General features: G+C 55.0%; 4 protein-coding genes across 16 annotated transcripts in view; 2 read left to right on the forward strand and 2 right to left on the reverse strand.

The window, feature by feature from the left end:
* ZNF593 (zinc finger protein 593) overlaps positions 1 to 14,225 on the forward strand; it is a 391,757-nt gene extending 377,532 nt beyond the window's left edge. For 11 of the 13 annotated variants that reach the window (XM_050793481.1, XM_050793532.1, XM_050793487.1 and 8 more), the window contains exons 2-4: positions 13,262 to 13,537; positions 13,772 to 13,834; positions 13,928 to 14,225. In XM_050793481.1, the coding sequence (XP_050649438.1) occupies positions 13,338 to 13,537; positions 13,772 to 13,834; positions 13,928 to 14,069 (405 nt within the window). In that variant the 5' untranslated portion in view covers positions 13,262 to 13,337 and the 3' untranslated portion in view covers positions 14,070 to 14,225. Of the gene's footprint in view, positions 1 to 13,243; positions 13,538 to 13,771; positions 13,835 to 13,927 lie in introns of those variants that run through there. The other 2 variants (XM_050793490.1, XM_050793465.1) reach the window with 2 other exon arrangements.
* FAM110D (family with sequence similarity 110 member D) lies at positions 2,044 to 6,955 on the forward strand. The gene is made up of 2 exons (XM_050792614.1): positions 2,044 to 2,150; positions 4,499 to 6,955. Exon 2 carries the CDS (start codon positions 4,579 to 4,581, stop codon positions 5,392 to 5,394), a length of 816 nt encoding a protein of 271 aa, XP_050648571.1. The 5' UTR covers positions 2,044 to 2,150; positions 4,499 to 4,578; the 3' UTR covers positions 5,395 to 6,955.
* C1H1orf232 (chromosome 1 C1orf232 homolog) lies at positions 7,143 to 11,536 on the reverse strand. The gene is made up of 4 exons (XM_050793204.1): positions 11,453 to 11,536; positions 9,015 to 9,098; positions 8,806 to 8,903; positions 7,143 to 7,425 (listed from the first exon to the last, which is right to left on the reverse strand). Exons 1-4 carry the CDS (start codon positions 11,534 to 11,536, stop codon positions 7,143 to 7,145), a joined length of 549 nt encoding a protein of 182 aa, XP_050649161.1.
* A 292-nt stretch (positions 14,226 to 14,517) lies between the features above and the next one.
* ZNF593OS (ZNF593 opposite strand) lies at positions 14,518 to 15,200 on the reverse strand. Its single transcript, XM_050793904.1, has 2 exons — positions 14,979 to 15,200; positions 14,518 to 14,697 (listed from the first exon to the last, which is right to left on the reverse strand). Exons 1-2 carry the CDS (start codon positions 15,021 to 15,023, stop codon positions 14,551 to 14,553), a joined length of 192 nt encoding a protein of 63 aa, XP_050649861.1. The 5' UTR covers positions 15,024 to 15,200; the 3' UTR covers positions 14,518 to 14,550.
* Between the last annotated feature and the right edge of the window lie 3,755 nt (positions 15,201 to 18,955).

Here is an 18,955-nt window from a genome sequence, read left to right on the forward strand (position 1 = left end):
CAGCCTTCATCTAGAAAGTTAGGAGAATGAAAGTGACTTTTTTTTTTTTCATTTTTGCAGCCTTGTCACCCAGGCTGGAGTGCAGTGGTGTGATCTTGGCTTACTGCAACCTGCCTCCTGGGTTCAAGTGATTCTCCTGCCTCAGCCTCCCAAGTAGCTGAGACTACAGGAGTGCACCACTGATTTTTGTGTTTTTAGTAGAGACAGGGTTTTGCCATATTGGCCAGGCTGGTCTCCAGCTCCTGACCTCAAGTGACTGGCCCGCCTCTGCCTCCCAAAGTGCTGGAATTACAAGTGTGAGCCACTGTGCCCAGCCCGAAAGTGCCATTTCATTGGGTTGTTTTGAGGATTAAATATGTTAATCCTTATGTGAAGTACTTAGAACGGCCCCTAACATATATTAATCTCTCAATAAAAGTTAGCTATTGGCCGGGCGCGGTGGCTCACACCTGTACTCCCAGCACTTTGGGAGGCCAAGGCAGGTGGATCGCAAGGTCAGAAGTTCAAGACCAGCCTGACCAACATGGTGAAACCCCGTCTCTACTAAAAACACAAAAGTAGCCGGGCCTGGTGGCATTCGCCTGTAATCTCAGCTACTCGGGAGGCTGAGGCAGGAGAATCGCTTGAACCCAGAAGGCGGAGGTTGCAGTGAGCCAAGATCACGCCACTGCACTCCAGCCTGGGTGTCAGAGCGAGACTCTAACTATTATTCCTAATTCAGTGAGCTTGAATAAGTCATTTCTCCTCTCTGAGCCTCAGTCTCTTCAGTCATAAGTGTGAAAAATAATAAAACCTCCCCCAAAGATTGTCAAGGGGTTATGACAATGTAGCTGATAGCATTTTGAAAAGTGCTATAACAACACAATATGGAACTATCACCAACAAAATCCCCAAAACAAAATCCCCCCTTTAGGCAATAAAAACCTCTTATCAGGAGATGGGCCTTGGGTTTTCAGACCCATCACTGACTTGACAGGCAGAGGGTACAGTTCCAAGCGTGGATTTGGAGCTGGGCTTTGGGCATCTCTCTCCCTTCTCAGCTCCTGTTTCCTTACTCATTAAGTGGGGGGGTCATTCCTGCTGGACCCCTGTCTAGGGTTCTTGTTGGGGGGCCGTCAAAGGAGATCAGAGAGCACAGATGGGAATGTGCTTTGCAAACATGAAAGAGGGCTAGAAAGGAGGAGGAGGGACTTGGGGAAGGTGGCCAGCCAAGAGGGGCAAGGATCCTTTGGCCTGGGCACTGGTCTTTGTCTGGGCTGGAGAGTTTAGTTTGCCTGCTGGGGAAAGGGGAGGAGCTCTCCTATGAGGCAGGGTTTCACCTTGAGACATAATGTGTCAGAGAAGAAACTGATGGAAGAAGCTCTAAGTGGCTCCAAGTGTAGGCAGAGAAGGAAGCAAGCCGAAGGACCTGGGCTTGGCCCTGGAATCAGCCCCTCATCACTGTCTTCCCAGGTAATCCCATCTGCCATAAGAGGACTTTGGGCAGAGGCAGCTCCAGTGGGCTCCAGGGTCACCTTCATGCCAAGACTTGCCGCCACAGGCTCACCTGCACATCTACAGCACCAATGCCCTACCCTTAGGCTGCAGATTCCTGGCCTCACCCCTAGGGAAAGCAGGCTTGACACCACCCAGCACCCAGACCAGGACAGGTCTCAGCCTGCTACAGAGGGAAAAAAGCAAGTCGACTAGAACCCTGTTCTGCCTTCCCATTCAGACTGTCAGAGCATCTGCCACAGCCCAGGGAGGGGGCTGACCCCACATACGGAGCCCCCACCCCAGGCCTTTGGAGGAAGCCTAGGGATCAGGAGGCCTTGTTTGGAGTCCTGGCTCTGCCCAAGCTCAGGGTGCTTCCACAGCCAATCACCTAACCCGGCAGGGACTGTTTGATCATCTGTAAAATAAAGGGAGCTGGACTTGGTTCACAGGTCTCCTCAGCGCAGAGACTGTGATCAGGAAAGAGTTAATGGAGGCCAGGATCTGCCTCAGGAAGGCGAGGGTTAATTTGGGGGGCGGGGGTTGGAGACTCTCTGCTTTTCCTGTGGAGAGTGAGGTTTGGCTGCCACCAAAGTTACTTCTAGTCCCTGCTGTCCACTCCTGCCCTCAGTCTGGACCTGCCCAAGGACCCCTGCAATTAGGCCTCCCATGCAGAGGTGAGTGTACCCTGAGCCCAGGGCTCTGGTAGGAAGGAACCCAGGGGCCTGAGGGCAGGGAGACTGGTACCAAACTAGTGAGCCTGAAAGATGGCCCATTCCCAGAGCAGAAGCCTTGGGCAGAGTTGGGAGCACAAGCTTCAGGACAGGGAGAAGGCAGGCAAAGGAATGGAGGGCCCGAGACTGCCTGCCAGGCTTCTAGGGCGGGATGTCTGAGGTCCAGCCTCCAGGCTAGCCTGGAAGGCAGGGAAGAGGCTGTGGATGACAGACTATTTTGGTCCTTGTGATTAGGGACTTTTTATAGTCTCCCTGCTCAGGGATGGGGAGAAGAGGAGAGGACAGAGGGCACCCATGGGGTCAGACAAGCAGTGCCTTCCTGGGACTTTGGAATCCGACCCACTGCCCAGGAGACTCCCTGGGAGACAGGGAGGGAGACACTGCCAGACTCCCCTTGGTTCTCAGGCCTCAACTACCCATGGGCAGACTGACTACACACTAGGTGCTGGGTGAAGGGGTGGGCTGGGCCTGGTAGGGTCCCTGTCCCAAGGCCTCTCACAGACCCCTTCCCCACTTCCCTAGTTAATTCTGTTCCTTTGGCCGGGCGCGGTGGCTCAAGCCTGTAATCCCAGCACTTTGGGAGGCCGAGACGGGCGGATCATGAGGTCAGGAGATCGAGACCATCCTGGCTAACACGGTGAAACCCCGTCTCTACTAAAAAAATACAAAAAACTAGCCGGGCGAAGTGGCGGGCGCCTGTAGTCCCAGCTACTTGGGAGGCTGAGGCAGGAGAATGGCGTGTACCCGGGAGGCGGAGCTTGCAGTGAGGTGAGATCCGGCCACTGCACTCCAGCCTGGGCGACAGAGCATGACCGTCTCAAAAAAAAAAAAAAAAAAAAAATTCTGTTCCTTTGTTGTCCCCAGATCCAAGGTCCCTCAGCCTTCAGGACTCAGGGGGAGTAGGGAGAGATAGGGGTGGGGTCGGGTGTGCAGGGCCATGTGGGTGGCCCATTCTGTTACTGCCAAGAGAACTGTCAGCTCTTGATTTACAACCCCTCCTCGCCCCTTGCCCCAGCCGAAAGGAGGTGGAAAAGGGTCATGAGGTCTTAGGATAAAAAGGGGACAAGGACCCTGAGGGCAAATTTCTGGGAGTGGGAGTGCAGGTTATTAGGAAGAATTAGTGGAAGGAACTTTTTGGTGAGGCAGGGGGCCCATTTCTAACGGAAATTGCTTGGTTTTATAGCAGCAGGAATACATGCAAAATATCAGTGAGTTTTTTTTTCTTTTTCTTTTCTTTTTTTTTTTTTGAGATAGAGTCTCGCTCTGTCACCCAGGCTGGAGTGCAGTGGCGTGCGATCTTGGCTCACTGCAACCTCCACCTCCCAGGTTCAAGTGATTTTCCTGCCTCAGCTTCCCAAGTAGCTGGGATTACAGGTGCGCGCCGCCACGCCTGGCTAATTTTTGTATTTTCAGTAGAGACGGGGTTTCACCATGTTGGCTAGGCTGGTCTGGAACTCCTCACCTAAGGTGATCCACCCAACTCGGCCTCCCAAAGTGCTGGGATTACAGGCGTGAGCCATCGCGCCCCGCCTCAGTAGGAAGTTGTAATAGGCAAATGAGAGATCCAATCTGAACTGCAAGGCAAGAAACCTGGGTTCCAGTCCTGACTCCTAACTCTCAATAGGACCTGAGCAATCCCCCCTCCTCTCCAGGCCAATTTCCTCCTCATGAAATGGAAATGCAAAGGTTAAACAAGGTGATGTTTACAGTTTGGCATTCTGCGATCGCCTTGGCAGGGGCAGAGTAGCTGGCAGTAGCTGATAGGGCCTGGGGACCACCTCCCTCTCCTGCCCTGATGGCCTTGCTGGGCCTGGGCAGGGCAGTTGGCTGCAATTACTGGAGATTCCTACCCTGTGGTTATATCCCTGACCTCGGTGTTTGGGGGCGGGAAGGGTGGGCCCTGCTGGAGCCAGCCTGTGGCTGGGAGCCTCCTTGTCTTGAGCTCAAAGCTGCTGGGTTGGGAAGAGGTATTTTTTCCGGTTGAAGCCACTTTCGGGAATTGGGCCGGGTTTCCTTTTCCAAGTGTCCTGCTTGCTGAGGCCTGCTCGCATGGCCCTGTGGCCAGATTGGGGCACCTTCAAAGGGGCATATGTTTCTGAGTGGCCAGAGAGACCCCGCTCAGTGTCTCTGAAGGACAGGGAAAGGGGATGGCCTGAGCCTCTACTCCCTGAACGTGGCACCGGCTAACCTGGATGGGAGAGGGTGGCTGACTGATCCTATACTGAGGAATGCCGGCAGGGGAGGACCAGGGCATTTCCTACCCTTCCCCTGACCTTCCTCTCTCCCTGCAGGTCTGTGAGAGCCCAAGTCAATTGCTCTTGGCCCCCTGGCTGGCTACTTATGGGGCACTGTCCTGAACAGCTCTGCTAAGATGCTCCTGGCCCCTCCCTCCACCCCGTCCAGAGGACGGACCCCCAGCGCTGTGGAGAGGTTGGAAGCCGACAAAGCCAAGTATGTCAAGACGCACCAGGTGATAGCTAGGCGACAGGAGCCAGCCCTGCGTGGGAGTCCTGGGCCGCTCACGCCGCACCCCTGCAACGAGCTGGGGCCCCCTGCATCGCCCAGGACGCCCAGGCCGGCCCGCCGGGGAAGTGGCAGGCGGCTGCCGAGGCCTGACTCGCTCATCTTCTACCGCCAGAAGCGGGACTGCAAGGCTTCGGTGAACAAAGAGAACGCCAAGGGCCAGGGGCTGGTGCGGCGCCTCTTTCTGGGTGCCCCGCGGGACGCTGCCCCGAGCAGCCCGGCCTCCACAGAGCGACCTGCGTCTTCAGGAGGTTGGGCCGCGCCCCAAGATGCCCCGGAAGCGGCGGGAAAGCGGGCGCTGTGTCCCACGTGCTCACTGCCCCTGTCGGAGAAGGAGCGCTTCTTCAACTACTGCGGCCTAGAGCGCGCGCTGGTGGAGGTGCTGGGTGCAGAGCGCTTCTCCCCGCAGAGCTGGGGGGCCGACGCTAGCCCGCAGGCCGGAACTTCGCCGCCGCCCGGCTCCGGGGACGCCAGCGACTGGACATCCAGCGACAGGGGCGTGGACAGCCCGGACGGCGCGGGCGGCGGCGGCGGCTCGGAGGCAGCCGCCTCGGGGCGGGACGGGCGCCCTCCGGTGTCGGTGGTGGAGCGCAATGCGCGCGTCATCCAGTGGCTGTACGGCTGCCAGCGCGCCCGCGGACCGCCGCGCGAGTCCGAGGTGTGACCGCCGCGGCTCCGGAGCCGGCTGCCCAAGGAGTGCCAAGCACGGGGCTGGCCCCGGGTACGGACAGGAATACCCTGCTTCTGGCGCGCTGGGTGCCTTTGCGTAAGCCCTTCCCTCTGGAACTCAGTTTCGCGTCTGAACCTTGGGGAAGTGGGACAAGTTGTTGCCGAAGGCCCTTCCCTGCGCCCGCGGCGAAGGGGGAGGGAGAGGCCTCGTGGTCCTTGTGGAGGCCAGGTCTGGGGAGTCACGATTGGGGTGGGAGATGAGCAAACCTGCTGAATAAAGTTAAAACGTTATTTAAATGGGGAGCTGAGGAAGGAGGCAAACGGGTTTTCGTGGTTAAGCGCGTGGGTTTTGAAGTGTGTGCTCCCGGCTGTGTGACCCTGGGCAAGCACTTGACCTCCCTGGATGCAGCGGCACCCCTCGGTTATTAAGGAGGGAGGAGTAGGGGATACAAGTATTTCAAAATAGTTGTAATGCGCATGGCAAAGTATCCAGCATATAGAAAGTGCTCAATAAACGGTAACTGCTGTGACTTCTACCGAATGAGTACTAACACGGTTGTGATCTCCACTGGCCTCCAGGTCGATCCAAACTAGAGCTGAGAATAACGCGCTTTGGGAGTCCGAGGGGGCGTCTGCTCCAGAAATCTGGACTCCACCAGTTCCTAAAAGGCCCCCATTCCCGGAGTTTTGCTGCCCCGGTTGTGGTCACTGGGTATAAAGGGCTGAGATGTGGAGGATCCAACCTTTCGGACACGAAAAGAAGGGAACCGGGCGGGGCGCGGTGGCTCACGCCTGTAATCCCAGCACTTTGGAAGGCCGAGGAGGGCGGATCACAAGGTCAGGAGTTGGAGACCAGCCCGGCCAACATGGTGAAACCCCCGTCTCTACTAAAAATACAAAAATTAGCTGAGTGTGGAGTGTGTGCCTGTAATCCCAGCTACTCCGGAGGCTGAGGCAGGAGAATCGCTTGAACCCGGAGGCAGAGGTTGCAGTGAGCCGAGATGGAGCCATTGCACTCCAGCCTGGGCGACAGGGGGAGACTCCGTCTCAAAAAATAAAAATAAGTAAAAATAAAAAAAGAAAAGAAGGGAACCTTTTCTGCCAGCTCGCAGGCTCCTGCCACTGCCTCCCTTTTCTGCAAGGACACACAAGAGCGCCTATTTTCATCACAGGTTCCCACCTCCCAGCTTTCTTCCTTCATGCGCCTCCTTCCTCAGACTGGGTTGCCATTCCTTTTCTCTCTACTCTTCCTTCTCGGAGATAACATATATTCTCCTCCAGGAAGCCTTCCTGAATGCCCCAGTCAGCCTCACCTGCTCTGAGCTCCCAAGTGCAGCCCTGTTTTTGGGCCTCAATTTGTCACCTTTTGTGGGACCCGCTGGTAGTCTGGGTTCTCTAGTTAATCTTTGAGCTTTTCCTAGTACTGGGACGGCGTGCATAGTAGAGCCACAGGCAGTTTGTTGAATTAAATGAGGCTGGAGAGGGCGATGGACGCAGTCCTCTGGAGCTCCCCAACTTCCTGGAAAGTTGTACCTTAAATAAAAAACCCATCCTGATATACGGGCTGACTCTGGTCATTTTCGCCTTGTATGTTTGGTGAGCTCCAGTTGGACCCCGCCGGAGGTCGCCCCCCGCAAAAGCAGTCTTTCTGGATGTCTGGACAAAAGCACGCGGTCACACAGACTGTCGGGCCAGGGTTTTTATTAGGGGTGGGAGCAGCGGGCGCCGGGTTCGGCCAGCCCGCTAGTCGCCCTTGGGCGCGGCCTTCACCCTCATCTCGGCCAGTTTGTGAGTGAGGAAGCCCCACTTGAAGCCGGCCACCGGCTCGGCCTCCTGCGACTCGGGGCGCTCGGCGGCCTCGTCCGCGGGTTCGTGGTCTGGCTCCAGAGTGGGCTCGGTGCCACGCAGCATGGACGCCGCCGCCTGCTGCTGCTGCAGCTGCCACCTGCTGGCAAACGCGTCCCAGAAGCCCGGACCGCGCGCCTCCGCCGCCGCCGCCTGCGAGGGGGGTCGCGCCGCCAGAGGGCTGCGGGAGAGGGCCGCGGTCAGGGAAGCGGTCGAGCGGTCCCGGGGAGGAACATCGGAGAGGAGGCTGGGCCGAGGGACAAGTTTAGTGGGGCCGGGGGAACCCGGGCGGAGTCAGGGGCAGTGGTGAGGAGCGGGGTCAGGTGGCGAGTGGGGGACCGGGACATGGAGGCGGGACAGGGCCTGGAGGCAAGGGGAGGGCTCAGAGGCCCTGGGAAAGGGGGCTGGGGTGGGACAGGGTCAGGGGATTAGGCGAGGGGTGTAGAGGGAGGCAACGGGGATCAGGATCCCTGGGGAGAGAATGAGGTCAGGGGTTTAGGCGTGGCTGAGGAGGGACGCTGGAGGCGTGTGCAGGTCTGGGAAGCTGGAAGGATCCCTGGGAGAGCAGGTGGGAGTGGGAGGGGCTGTTCAGATCCCACCTGAGGGAAGCCCTGGGGAAAAGAGACGGAGCCCGGAGAGGGATCAGGTCCTGACATTAAGGGAAAGGGGGACTGGGGGCACGGGAGAAAGGTGGAGCAACAGAAAGGCCTAGGTCAGAGCCTTAGGGGAGAGCAGGGGACTCAAGAGAGGTGGGAAGATGTTGGGGGGAAGGGCAGTCACAGAGAGGTGATGAAGCTTGAAGTGGAAGCCTCCAGTCCAGGAAGTTTCTTAAGGAACGGGAGGTGAGGGTGGGGGGAAAGAATGGAAACCTGGGCGCGGGAGAGGCTGCTGGGTCATGGGGACCCTAGGAGAAAAGAATAGGTTAAGTGGTGAGAGGGGGATGTGACCAGGATGGAGAAAAGGCAGAAATGGAAAATGTGCCAGAGATGGAGCCAGGAGGGAGACTGAGGTCCCAGGTCCCACCCTCTAATCTTCAGCATCAAAGACCTTCTAAGACAGTGATTCCCAAAGCAGCATGCTGCGGGGCCCTGGTGGGGCTTGCTGAAAACATGGCTAGATCTCCAAGACTCTGCCACACAGGCGAACTCGGAGTCTCTGAAGGAGGGTCCAGGAATATGTTTGTGACATGCTTCCTTGGAGGGTGAGGGTTTAGACAATACTTGGGAACCTTGGAGCTGGATCACCTGTTGCAAACACCTAAAGGTATTCTCCATTCTTGGATTTTAGAGAGATGGCCCCTCCCAAGCGGATGGGTCCAGAGAGCCCATAAAATACCTTCTAGCACCTCAATCCCAACAGCTGGTCAATTCCTCCAGAGATTTACCCTAATCTCCCAGATACGCTGATTTGGCCTGTTTCCTGCCGAGAGAAACAAACAGCCTGGGACTGCCCCTCCCCAGCCCTCAGTGGTTAGAAAGACAAACAAACCAGAAGGAAAGGACCAGGCAGAAGGGGGACCTCAGGCCCCTTCCAGAACCACCACAAACACACACACACATACTGGTCAGCGCAAGGCTCTGATGGTAGCAGCTTATCTTCATCTTCTTTGTTAAACAGAGATGACATTGTCAGCCAGCCTTTCACCCCGACCCCCTGAACCTGGGAAAGGGGTTGGGAGTCAGGGAAGGGGCCCAGCATAACCTCCCAGGACTCCACAGAAGCCTCTGCCAGGCTGCCCAGGATTGGGGTGGAAGAAGGGAGAAGACTCACCCGGCGGGCCAGCTGTGACATGGGATTGAAGGTCTCCTCGGTTGGTTCTGCTGTCTCAGACTCCACTAATGCTGGGTTCTCCCTCTGGGACACAAGACCCCCACACTGCATGAGAGAGGCCCCAGAGGAGTGGGATCTCCCTCCTCCACTGCTAGCCTAGTACACACAGACCAGGCACCCCAAATACCACAGAACTAAACACACACACACTCCACAGATCCACAAGGGCACATGGGAATGCATACAGATATACCTACAGAGTAAATCCCTGCAGACAACCTTTTTCCTCGTGTGTGTGTGTGTGTGTGTGTGTGTGTGTGTGTGTGTCAGAGTCTTGCTCTGTTGCCTAGGCCAGAGTGCCGTGGGGTGCAGTGGCACGATCTCAGCTCACTGCAACCTCTGCCTTCCGGGTTCAAGTGATTCTCCTGCCTCAGCCTCCTGAGTATCTGGGATTACAGGCACCTGCCACCACCCTGCTACTTTTTGTATTTTTAATAGAGATGGGGTTTTGCCATGTTGGCCAGGCTGGTCTCGAACTCCTGGCCTCAAGTGATCTGCCCATCTCGGCCTCCCAAAGTGCTGGGATTACAGGTGTGAGCCACTGGCCCGAGCTGCAGACACCCTTGAGCACACATACCTGCCCACCACAGACACATCCATATACACTCAAAAGCATGTGGACATGGGCATGCACTCTGATGTAGACACACACCTGTACATGAGTGTGCCCCACATGGCTTCAGCTCTTCATCTGCACATAGACGTATGTGTTAATGAGGTACCTATACAAGGACACACACAGTTATACCGTTCACACCTGTGCACTTACACAACCACAGAAAGCTGCACGGAGGCCCATCCACAACACACAAAACCTCTTCACCCAAAAACAGATACCAAAACACGTACACCGTACAAACATAACACCTACAAATGTCTACACAGAGACATACAGGCATAGACTGCTGCCCAAAATGTTCACACCTACACATACACCTTCACTGCGGATTCCACACAGACACTGATCACACCAGTTACCCACCGACATTTCTGCACAAGCCCAGCCTTAGACACCAACCTCTCCAGACATTCAAGCATTCAAACCATTCTCCGCCCCTCCCAACCAATTCCTGCCTCTGCCACACTTCTTGTGATTGTGTGACTGCCACTTATCACAGCCTCCAGACATAAGACTGTCCCTGGTTTCAGAAACTTTGCTGTTGTCATTGTTGTTTTGGGACAAAGTCTCACCTGTCACACAGGCTGTAGTGCGGTGGAGCCTTGACCTCCCTGGGCTCAAGCGATCCGCCCACCTCAGCCTCCTGAGTAGCTGGGACTACAGGTGTGGTGCCACCGTGCCTGTCTAATTTTTGTATTTTTTTGTTGAGATAGGGTTTCACCCTATGTCACCCAGGCTGGTCTCAAAATCTTGGGCTCAAGTGATCCTCCTGCTTCAGCCCCTGAGTAGACAGGATTACAGGTGCCCGCCACCATGCCTGGCTAATTTTTGTATTTTTAGTAGAGGCAGGGTTTCGCCATGTTAGCCAGGCTGCTCTCCAACTCCTGACCTCAGGTGATCCACCCTCTGTGACCTCCCAAAGTGCTAGTATTACAGGCGGGAGCCACTGCACCCAGCCTGTTTTTTGTTTTTTTTTTTTTTTTTTTTGGCAGAGTCTTGCCCCGTCACCCAGGCTGGAGTGCAATGGTACAATCTCCGCTCATTGCAACCTCCGCCTCCCAGGCTCAAGCAATTCTCCTGCCTCAGCCTCCCAAGTAGCTGGGATTACAGGCACACGCTGCCATGTCTGGCTACTTTTTTTTTGTATTTTAGTAGAGACTAGGTTTCACTGTGTTGCCCAGGCTGGTCTTGAACTCCTGAGCTCAGGCAGTTCACCCGCCTCGGCCCCCCAAAGTGCTAGGATTACAGGCATGAGCCACCATGCCTAGCCCAGCCTGTTTTTTTGGTTTTTTGTTTTTTTTTTTTTTAATGTCAGAACAACACATGGTCTAAGTATGGCTTTGATCTGATGCTGCTACAGTGACCTTTCTAGTATAGGCGCCACTCCCCCTACCTCTAGTAACAGGAGGCTCACTACATCACTCCTAATTCTGCTCCCATTAGAAAGTTGTGTCCAGCTAAGTGTGCCCATATGCCTACTGCCCACTGGTCCTAGAAGAATCTCTTCCATGTGGCAGCCTCGAGATCTTTGGAGACAGTGGCCACTCCTCCCATAGTCCCTAAGTCTTTTCTTCTTCCTCAGTTTTCTTGAATGTCCTGGCTTTCTGATGCTGCACCATGCTCTTTACCATTCCTGAATGTGCTGTCTGCACGAACGTGGCCCCCCCACCTCCAAGCCTATCCTGTGCCCCACTTCATACTGCTCATTCCTGCTGCCCCTCTGCATATGCTCCACCCAGCATGCATGGATGGTACCCACCTCCTCTGCCAGGTCTTCCTCAGATTCCCCACTCAGTGTCTGTAGCACTTTGGACTTGTAGGTTTTCCAGAAGGCCTGGTTCATGGCTGCAGGGGGAAGGGGTCTGGCACCCTAGCACAGGAAGGTGGTGGCTCAGTGGATACCAGTGAGTCTGGCCCTAGGAACTTGGTGAGGCCAAGAGCCTGTCTGGGGGATCCAGTGACTTCATTAAAGATGCACCAGCCTCCCCAGCTGGCACAGTGCCCAGGAGGTGAACCTGATCCAAAGGAGTCAGGGGGGTGGGGGATGGAACAGGCTTCCGCCACCTTAGCTCCTTGTCTTGACCCATATTGGCCAAGAATAACGAAGACATCTGTCTCTAGAGAGGCTTTCTTTTTTTTTTTTTTTGAGACGGAGTCTCGCTCTGTCGCCCAGGCTAGAGTGCAGTGGCCGGATCTCAGCTCACTGCAAGCTCCGCCTCCCGGGTTTACGCCATTCTCCTGCCTCAGCCTCCCGAGTAGCTGGGACTACAGGCGCCCGCCACCTCGCCCGGCTAGTTTTTTGTATTTTTTAGTGGAGACGGGGTTTCACCATGTTAGCCAGGATGGTCTCGATCTCCTGACCTCGTGATCCGCCCGTCCTCCTCCCAAAGTGCTGGGATTACAGGCTTGAGCCACCGCGCCCGGCCCTAGAGAGGCTTTCTTCTTGGGCCTAGGAGTACTTGAGGTTGTTCATCTCTTAGCATGGCTCCAGGAAAATCTTCGTCCATTCACAAAATCCTGAGGTCTGGGACCCACACTGGAGCCCCTGTGACTGTAGTCATACCAGTTGTGTCCTCAGCAGGGCTCCACCCCTTGTCCCTACTCAGCCTCAATGAACTGGAGCAGGAAGGTCCCCAGGCCCCCAGTGGGCACCTTGGGCTTACATTTCACTCCTTTGTCTGGGCTGGAAACTGATTCCTCTCCCCAGGGATACACGTGCCTGTCTCCTTGTTTCCCGGCAACAGATTCCAAAGAGCTGGAGCCCCTGAATTATTGCTTAGCTCCTCTGGCCCCTTCCAGCTGAGTTGGCTCTGGCCAGCCTGGGAGGCACCAGGATCCTGTGAATGGGGAAAGGCCCTCTAGGCTTCTGCCCACTCTGAGCATGCAATACCTAGGCCTTTGCTGCCAGCCCACCTCTGGGAGCCCAGGGCTTAGAGAAAGGAGGCAAAGATGGAGAGGTCCTTCTATAAGTACTTGTGAGAGGAACTGAGCCCTCTGGAATCTGGATGCCTGAGGACTGCAATCTCTGGGGAGGAACACCCTTCATGGATTTGGCTGGGGGCAGAGAGAGGATGGAGATTCAAGGGAATAATGGGAGCCGGGAGAAGTGACGGGTTTTCCAGGGACTGGAGATATCTCGGGAAGCCCTGTGGGGCTGGGATTCCAAACTTATTCACTCTCAGTCATTTGCTAATTTATTCATGACACAGACATTTATCAGTGCTTTCCAGCGATGCAGCATCCCACCCCCACCGCGGAGTCCAAGGTCTGGGAAACAGGAAGGGACGACAGGGGCAGAGGTTGGCACTGATACTGGTTGGGCCAGGCCAGGGAGAGCAGGGCAGCAAGACGGCCCCGAAACCCCTAGGCGCACGCACCACCCCGCGCTTCCCCAGCTAGGGCCCGCGTGGCCATGCCCTTCAGTGGTCACAATTTTGGAGACCCGTCCCGAGCTCGGTCACTGACGTCGACGGCCGCCTGGCGGCGCTCGAGCCGCTGGCCGAGAGTGACGTCATCAGAGGCGGTCCGGCAGAGCCTGCCTCGCCCCCCTGCGTGGCCTGACGTCGCTGATCGGCCCGGAAGCGCTCACACGTGTGCTCACTGCCCTGCTCCTGGCCCCTTGGCCGGCCGGGCTGTTTCTGGCCATGGGTCGCTCCCGCCGGACAGGCGCGCACCGAGCGCACTCTCTAGCCCGGCAGATGAAGGCGAAGCGGCGGCGGCCGGACCTGGATGAAATTCACCGCGAGCTGCGGCCTCTGGGACCCGCACGGCCCCAGCCCGACCCAGACGCCGAGCCCGACCCCGACCTGCCAGGGGGCGGCCTGCACCGCTGTCTGGCCTGCGCGTGAGTCCCGGACGAGCCCGGCCTGGGGCGGAGGAGGGTCCGCGGTACCGGCCGGGAGATGTGAAGTTCAAGCCCCAGGCCGTGCAGAGCCTTCTCTCTTGGGACCCGTGGGTCCGCCCGCCTCCCGTTTCTCAGACCCGGATCCTGGCGTCAGGGACAAGCTAGGGCTATGGAGATAGGTGTACTTGGGAGACTATCACCTCCTCACTCTCCTTCTCACTTCCATCCCTACAGGAGGTACTTCATCGATTCCGCCAATCTGAAGACCCACTTCCGATCCAAAGACCACAAGAAAAGGTATGAAGGAGTGAGGAGAGGATTGATGGATGGGTGCTCAGCAGATAGGGCTTTCACCTGTCAGCTCCCAACTCCTGTTTTTCTTTCTCCCAGGCTGAAGCAGCTGAGCGTCGAGCCCTACAGTCAGGAAGAGGCGGAGAGGGCAGCGGGTATGGGATCCTATGTGCCCCCCAGGCGGCTAGCAGTGCCCACAGAAGTGTCCACTGAGGTCCCTGAGATGGACACCTCTACCTGACATGGCCTGAAGATGCAGGGCAGAGGAGTTGCCCATGGACAGTGACGCAAGGACTAGGCTGGGAGGGAGCGTGCCAACCCCTTTTGGCTCTGGGTTTGGGGAACGGAGGGCCTCTTCTGGGTGCCCTGCCCCCAATAAAGGAACTGGACAAAGAGAGCTTGCCTCCAACTCTAACTTCCAGGTCGCTGTCTCAAACTCCTGCCCTGGAAGGGCTTGTCTAGTCCTTTCTGTGCACCAGGCCTAGGGTGTCAATCTTGGTCTATCTTTGGAGCCCACATCCCTGCCTTCCCTCTGAGGTCCTAGCATCTGAACTGGAGCACCCAGATGGAGGCCTGATGCAGTGTGGGGTGGCGGGAGTGGGATCAGATTACTCTGTCCTGCTTCCGACAGAGACTGATCCCCAGAAAAGAAGGCTTCTGAGATTGCAGCCCCCTCCCGAGTCACCTACCCCCAGCGTCCAGGTGAGAGTCTCTCTTCTTCATTATGGGGCCCGTGGCACCCGCCGCTGCCCCACCATCTTCCAGACGGCATAGCAGGAGCCACCCAGCCCGAGGACAGCTAGCACTGTAGCCACAACTCCCACCAGCAGACTGCGGGGCTCTGCCTTCAGCTCACCAGCTACCTGCATCTGGAGGTGCACAGAGGGTGTGCCTCAGGGGTCAGTTGAGACTGCCAGGAAGGTGGGGAGTGGGAAGGGGCTGAGTAGGTGTAGCTAGGGGAAGGAGACATGGACGCTGGTACTGCCCCAGGGAGATTCCACCCCAATCCCTTTCGCCTCACTGCCCATCTGGGCCTGCCTGCTCAGGCGGCAGGGAACGTGACAGCCTGGCTGTTGGGGGTGTCAACCCAGCTATGGTAGGGGGAAGAAGGGGTCAGTCGTGCCAGAAACCATTGATCAGGGGTACTTACCTGTAGCACCCGGAAGTAACCAGGGGTCAGGCGTCGAAATCGCATGGTGGGCGGCACTGGTCTCCCTGGCGGCCTATAGGGTGGGAGCGGACATGAAGACCAGTGGTCTTTATGATACCAAGAAGTGGAAACTAGGGTAGAGGGGTCTCTGACCTTCTACATACGCAAGACCCAAGCCCTCAGAAGATGCTCACCCGCGCCTGCCTGCCAAGGTCTGGCAGGGGGCGGAGCAACTGGACCTTTAAATCTGGTCCCTTCCCCCACTGCCTACCATCCTGCCAGCCTTAGGAGCAGCTGTCAAAAGAGATCAGCATCAGGCTTGAGCGGCACCTCCCCCACTGTCCAAGGAGGCGGGTCTGGGTAGGCAGAAGAGGCCTTGGCTGGCAGGGCTCAGGAGTCCCAGGCGTGGACCAGGTACTGGGCGGGCCTCCCTCAGCCCCTGGTCCGAGCCCCATCCCTACTTCAGATGATTGGATGCCAGCATTATGGAAGGAAGGGGAGGGTGCCTTTTCGATTTGATTTCTGTGAAATCAACCACCCCTACCTTGAGGGATGGCACATTTAACCTATTTCTTTCTTTCTTTTTTTTTCAAAGACAGAGTCTCACTCTGTCACCCAGGCCTGAGTGCAGTGGCATGATCTCAGCTCACTGCAACCTCTGCCACCCAGATTCAAGCGAATCTCCTGCCTCAGCCTCCCGAGTAGCTGAGATTACAGGCACCTGCCACTGCACCCGGTTAATTTTTGTATTTGTAGTAGAGACGGGGTTTCACCATATTGGTCAGGCTGGTCTTGAACTCCTGACCTCATGATCCACCCGCCTCGGCCTTCCAAAGTGCTGGGGTTAGAGGCATGAGCCACTGCGCCCAGCCAATTTAACCCGTTTCTTCAAGACAAAGTTTCTGCAGGGACTTCCCTGCCCTCAGCTTGAAACAGTGATAAAAGCATATCTGCATATACCAATTAAGAAAGCTGCCCATGACACGTTAAAAATAGTAGTCATTGTTCTAAGCACGTAACTTGTATTTCATTTGGTATCCATTATCTCTTAAATGAAAAAGTATGGTTGGGCAGCACTTTAGGAGGCTGAGGCAGGCAGATTGCTTGAGTCCAGGAGTTCGAGACCAACCTGGGCAAAGGTGAAACCTCATCTCTACCAAAAAAAATAATAATAATTTAGCCAGGCATGGTGGTGCATGCCTGTAGTCCCAGCTACTCAGGAGGCTGAGGTAGGAGGATCACTTGAGCCCAGGAGGTGGAGGCTGCAATGAGCCGAGGTCACACCATTGCACTCCAACCTGGGTGACGGCCAGACCCTGTCTCCAATAAAAAAAAAAGAAAAGAAAAGAAAAAGTACAGTTTGCAGAATAGTATGTAGACTATCTGCAGATATAGAAAACAGAAGAATATCCCAAATTTAGCAGTGGCCCCCACTGGGGAACATGATAGAGACACACTGGGGAAAGGGCACATCCTGCTTTCACTTAACCTATTACCTTTGAAATGTATACAGCAAATATGTAGAACTTTATATTCATAAAGCTTTTTAAAATAGGCCGGGCATGGTGGCTCACGCCTGTAATCCCAGGGAGCCAAGCGTGGGAGGCCGAGGTAGGTGGATTACTTGAGGTCAGGAGTTTGAGACCAGCCTGGCCAACGTGGCAAAACCCTGTCTCTACTAAAAATACAAAAATTAACTGGGTGTGGTGGCACACACCTGTAATCCCAGCTACTCGGGAGATTGAGGTACGAGAATCACTTGAATCTGGGAGGGAGAGGTTGCAGTGAGCCAAGACTGCGCCACTGTACTCCAGCCTGGGCAGCAGAGCAAGACTCTCAAAAAACAAAACAAAGCCCTTTAAAATAGAAGCTGCCGGCCGGGCATGGTGGTTTATGCCTGTAATCCCAGCACTTTGAGAGGCCGAGGCAAGTGGATCACTTGAGGTCAGGAGTTTGAGACCAGCCTGGCCAACATGGTGAAACCCCATCTCTACTAAAAATACAAAATTAGTCGGGTGTGGGGGTGCACGCCTGTAATCGCAGCTACTTGGGAGGCTGAGGCAGGAGAATAGCTTGAACCTGGGAGGTGGAGGTTGCGCTGAGCCAAGATCACGCCATTGCACTCCAGCCAGGACAACAAGAGCAAAACTCCATCTCAAAAGAATAAATAAAAATAAATAGAAGTTGCCACTTACTGTGTCCCTAACTGCCTAGCCCTGGCAGATGCTGGGAGCATAGAGTAAAGGCACCGTGGTTCAAGGAGGAAAGGGGCTGGTTCTCACCTCTGGTGGCAGCTCAGGAAAGATATTTGATGAAATCCAGATCTGTCTACCGAACACTGGGATAAAGGCTCTGTTAGAATTTACTGGACTTCGCTAGAGTGCCATAGGGAGGCTGCTGCATGAAGAGGCAAAAATGTTAAAGGAGGATGCAGCACAAAGTGTTCAAGGGACACAGACCCGAGGCAAAACACAAAGCTGGAGACAGGCATTTTGCAAATTTGAAGCCAACTGGCTCATAAAATGAAAGAGGCTGTTAATACCAAGTGTGAAGGTGGGATGCCATCACCAGAGCTGACCAAGTTCAGAGAAGCTGAAAATCTCAATTTGTATGTGACATTATTAAATGTTGACAACACACATACACTACATGGGCCAACCATGGGCGAAATTCAGACTTTGGGTCTCTGGGTTACCGGTAAGGTCATGACAGGCTTTGACGACTGGGGGTGCTGCAGAAATTCTGAAGTAGGTGACAACAGTTGGCTCCTCCCCACAGAATTAAAGCAATAATAACTCATATCTACCCCATGATGCAGATTTCAAAGTACTTAATGTCATCACAGTGCTAAGGCCTAGGTATCTATCCCTTCTGGAGAGGAAGAAACAGATTCAGAGAGCTGTAGAAGTTGGGCTGAGTCACATAGCAGTTGAGTGTGGAACTGATTTTATCTGATTTTTTTTTTTTTTTTTTTTGAGACAATTTTGCTCTTGTTGCCCAGGTTGGAGTGCAATGGCACAATCTCGACTCACTGCAACCTCTGCCTGCGGGTTCAAGCAATTCTCCTGACTCAGCCTTCCGAGTTGCTGGGATTATAGGTACCCTCCACCATGCCCAGCTAATTTTTTGGATTTTTAGTAGAGACAGGGTTTTGCCATGTTGGCCAGGCTGGTCTCGAACTCCTGACCTCAGATGATCCACCCGCCTTGGTCTCCCAAAGTGTTGGGATTACAGGCGTGAGCCACCGCGCCCAGCCTTTTTTTTTCTTTTTTTTGAGATGGAGTTTCACTTTCGTTACCCAGGCTGGAGTGCAATGATGCGATCTAGGCTCACCGCTACCTCTACCTCCCGGGTTCAAGGGATTCTCCTGCCTCAGCTCCCGAGTACCTGGGATTACAGGCATGTACCACCACACCTGGCTAATTTTGTATTTTTAGTAGAGATGGGGTTTCTCCATGTTGGTCAGGCTGGTCTCGAACTCCTGACCTCAGGTGATCCACCCACATCAGTCTCCGGAAGTGCTGGGATTACAGGCCTGAGCCACCACGCCCAGCTGATTTTATCTGATTCTAAAGTCCTGGTAGTCCCCTGACCTGAGATGATGATGATGAAAATGAACATTTACTATGTGTCAGATATTTTTCTAAGATGAAAGCTCTTACTCTGGGGTCCAGAATTCAGGGGATCCATAAACTTGGATGGGAAAAATTATATTTTTATTTTTGCTAACCTCTAACCAAAATTTATGATTTCTTTGTATATGGATTGAAGTAGTAGTATCTTTGGCTTAGTCACCAACAGAAATCACAGACATTTTGGCCGGGTGTGGTGGCTCATGCCTGTAATCCCAGCACTTTGGGAGGCCGAGGTGGGTGGATCACGAGGTCAGGAGATCGAGACCATCCTGGCCAACACGGTGAAACCCTGTCTCTACTAAAATTACAAAAAACTTAGCCAGGTGTGGTGTCAGGCGCCTG

This window comes from Macaca thibetana, chromosome 1 (genome assembly GCF_024542745.1).
Source record: "Macaca thibetana thibetana isolate TM-01 chromosome 1, ASM2454274v1, whole genome shotgun sequence".
Taxonomy (NCBI): domain Eukaryota; kingdom Metazoa; phylum Chordata; class Mammalia; order Primates; family Cercopithecidae; genus Macaca; species Macaca thibetana.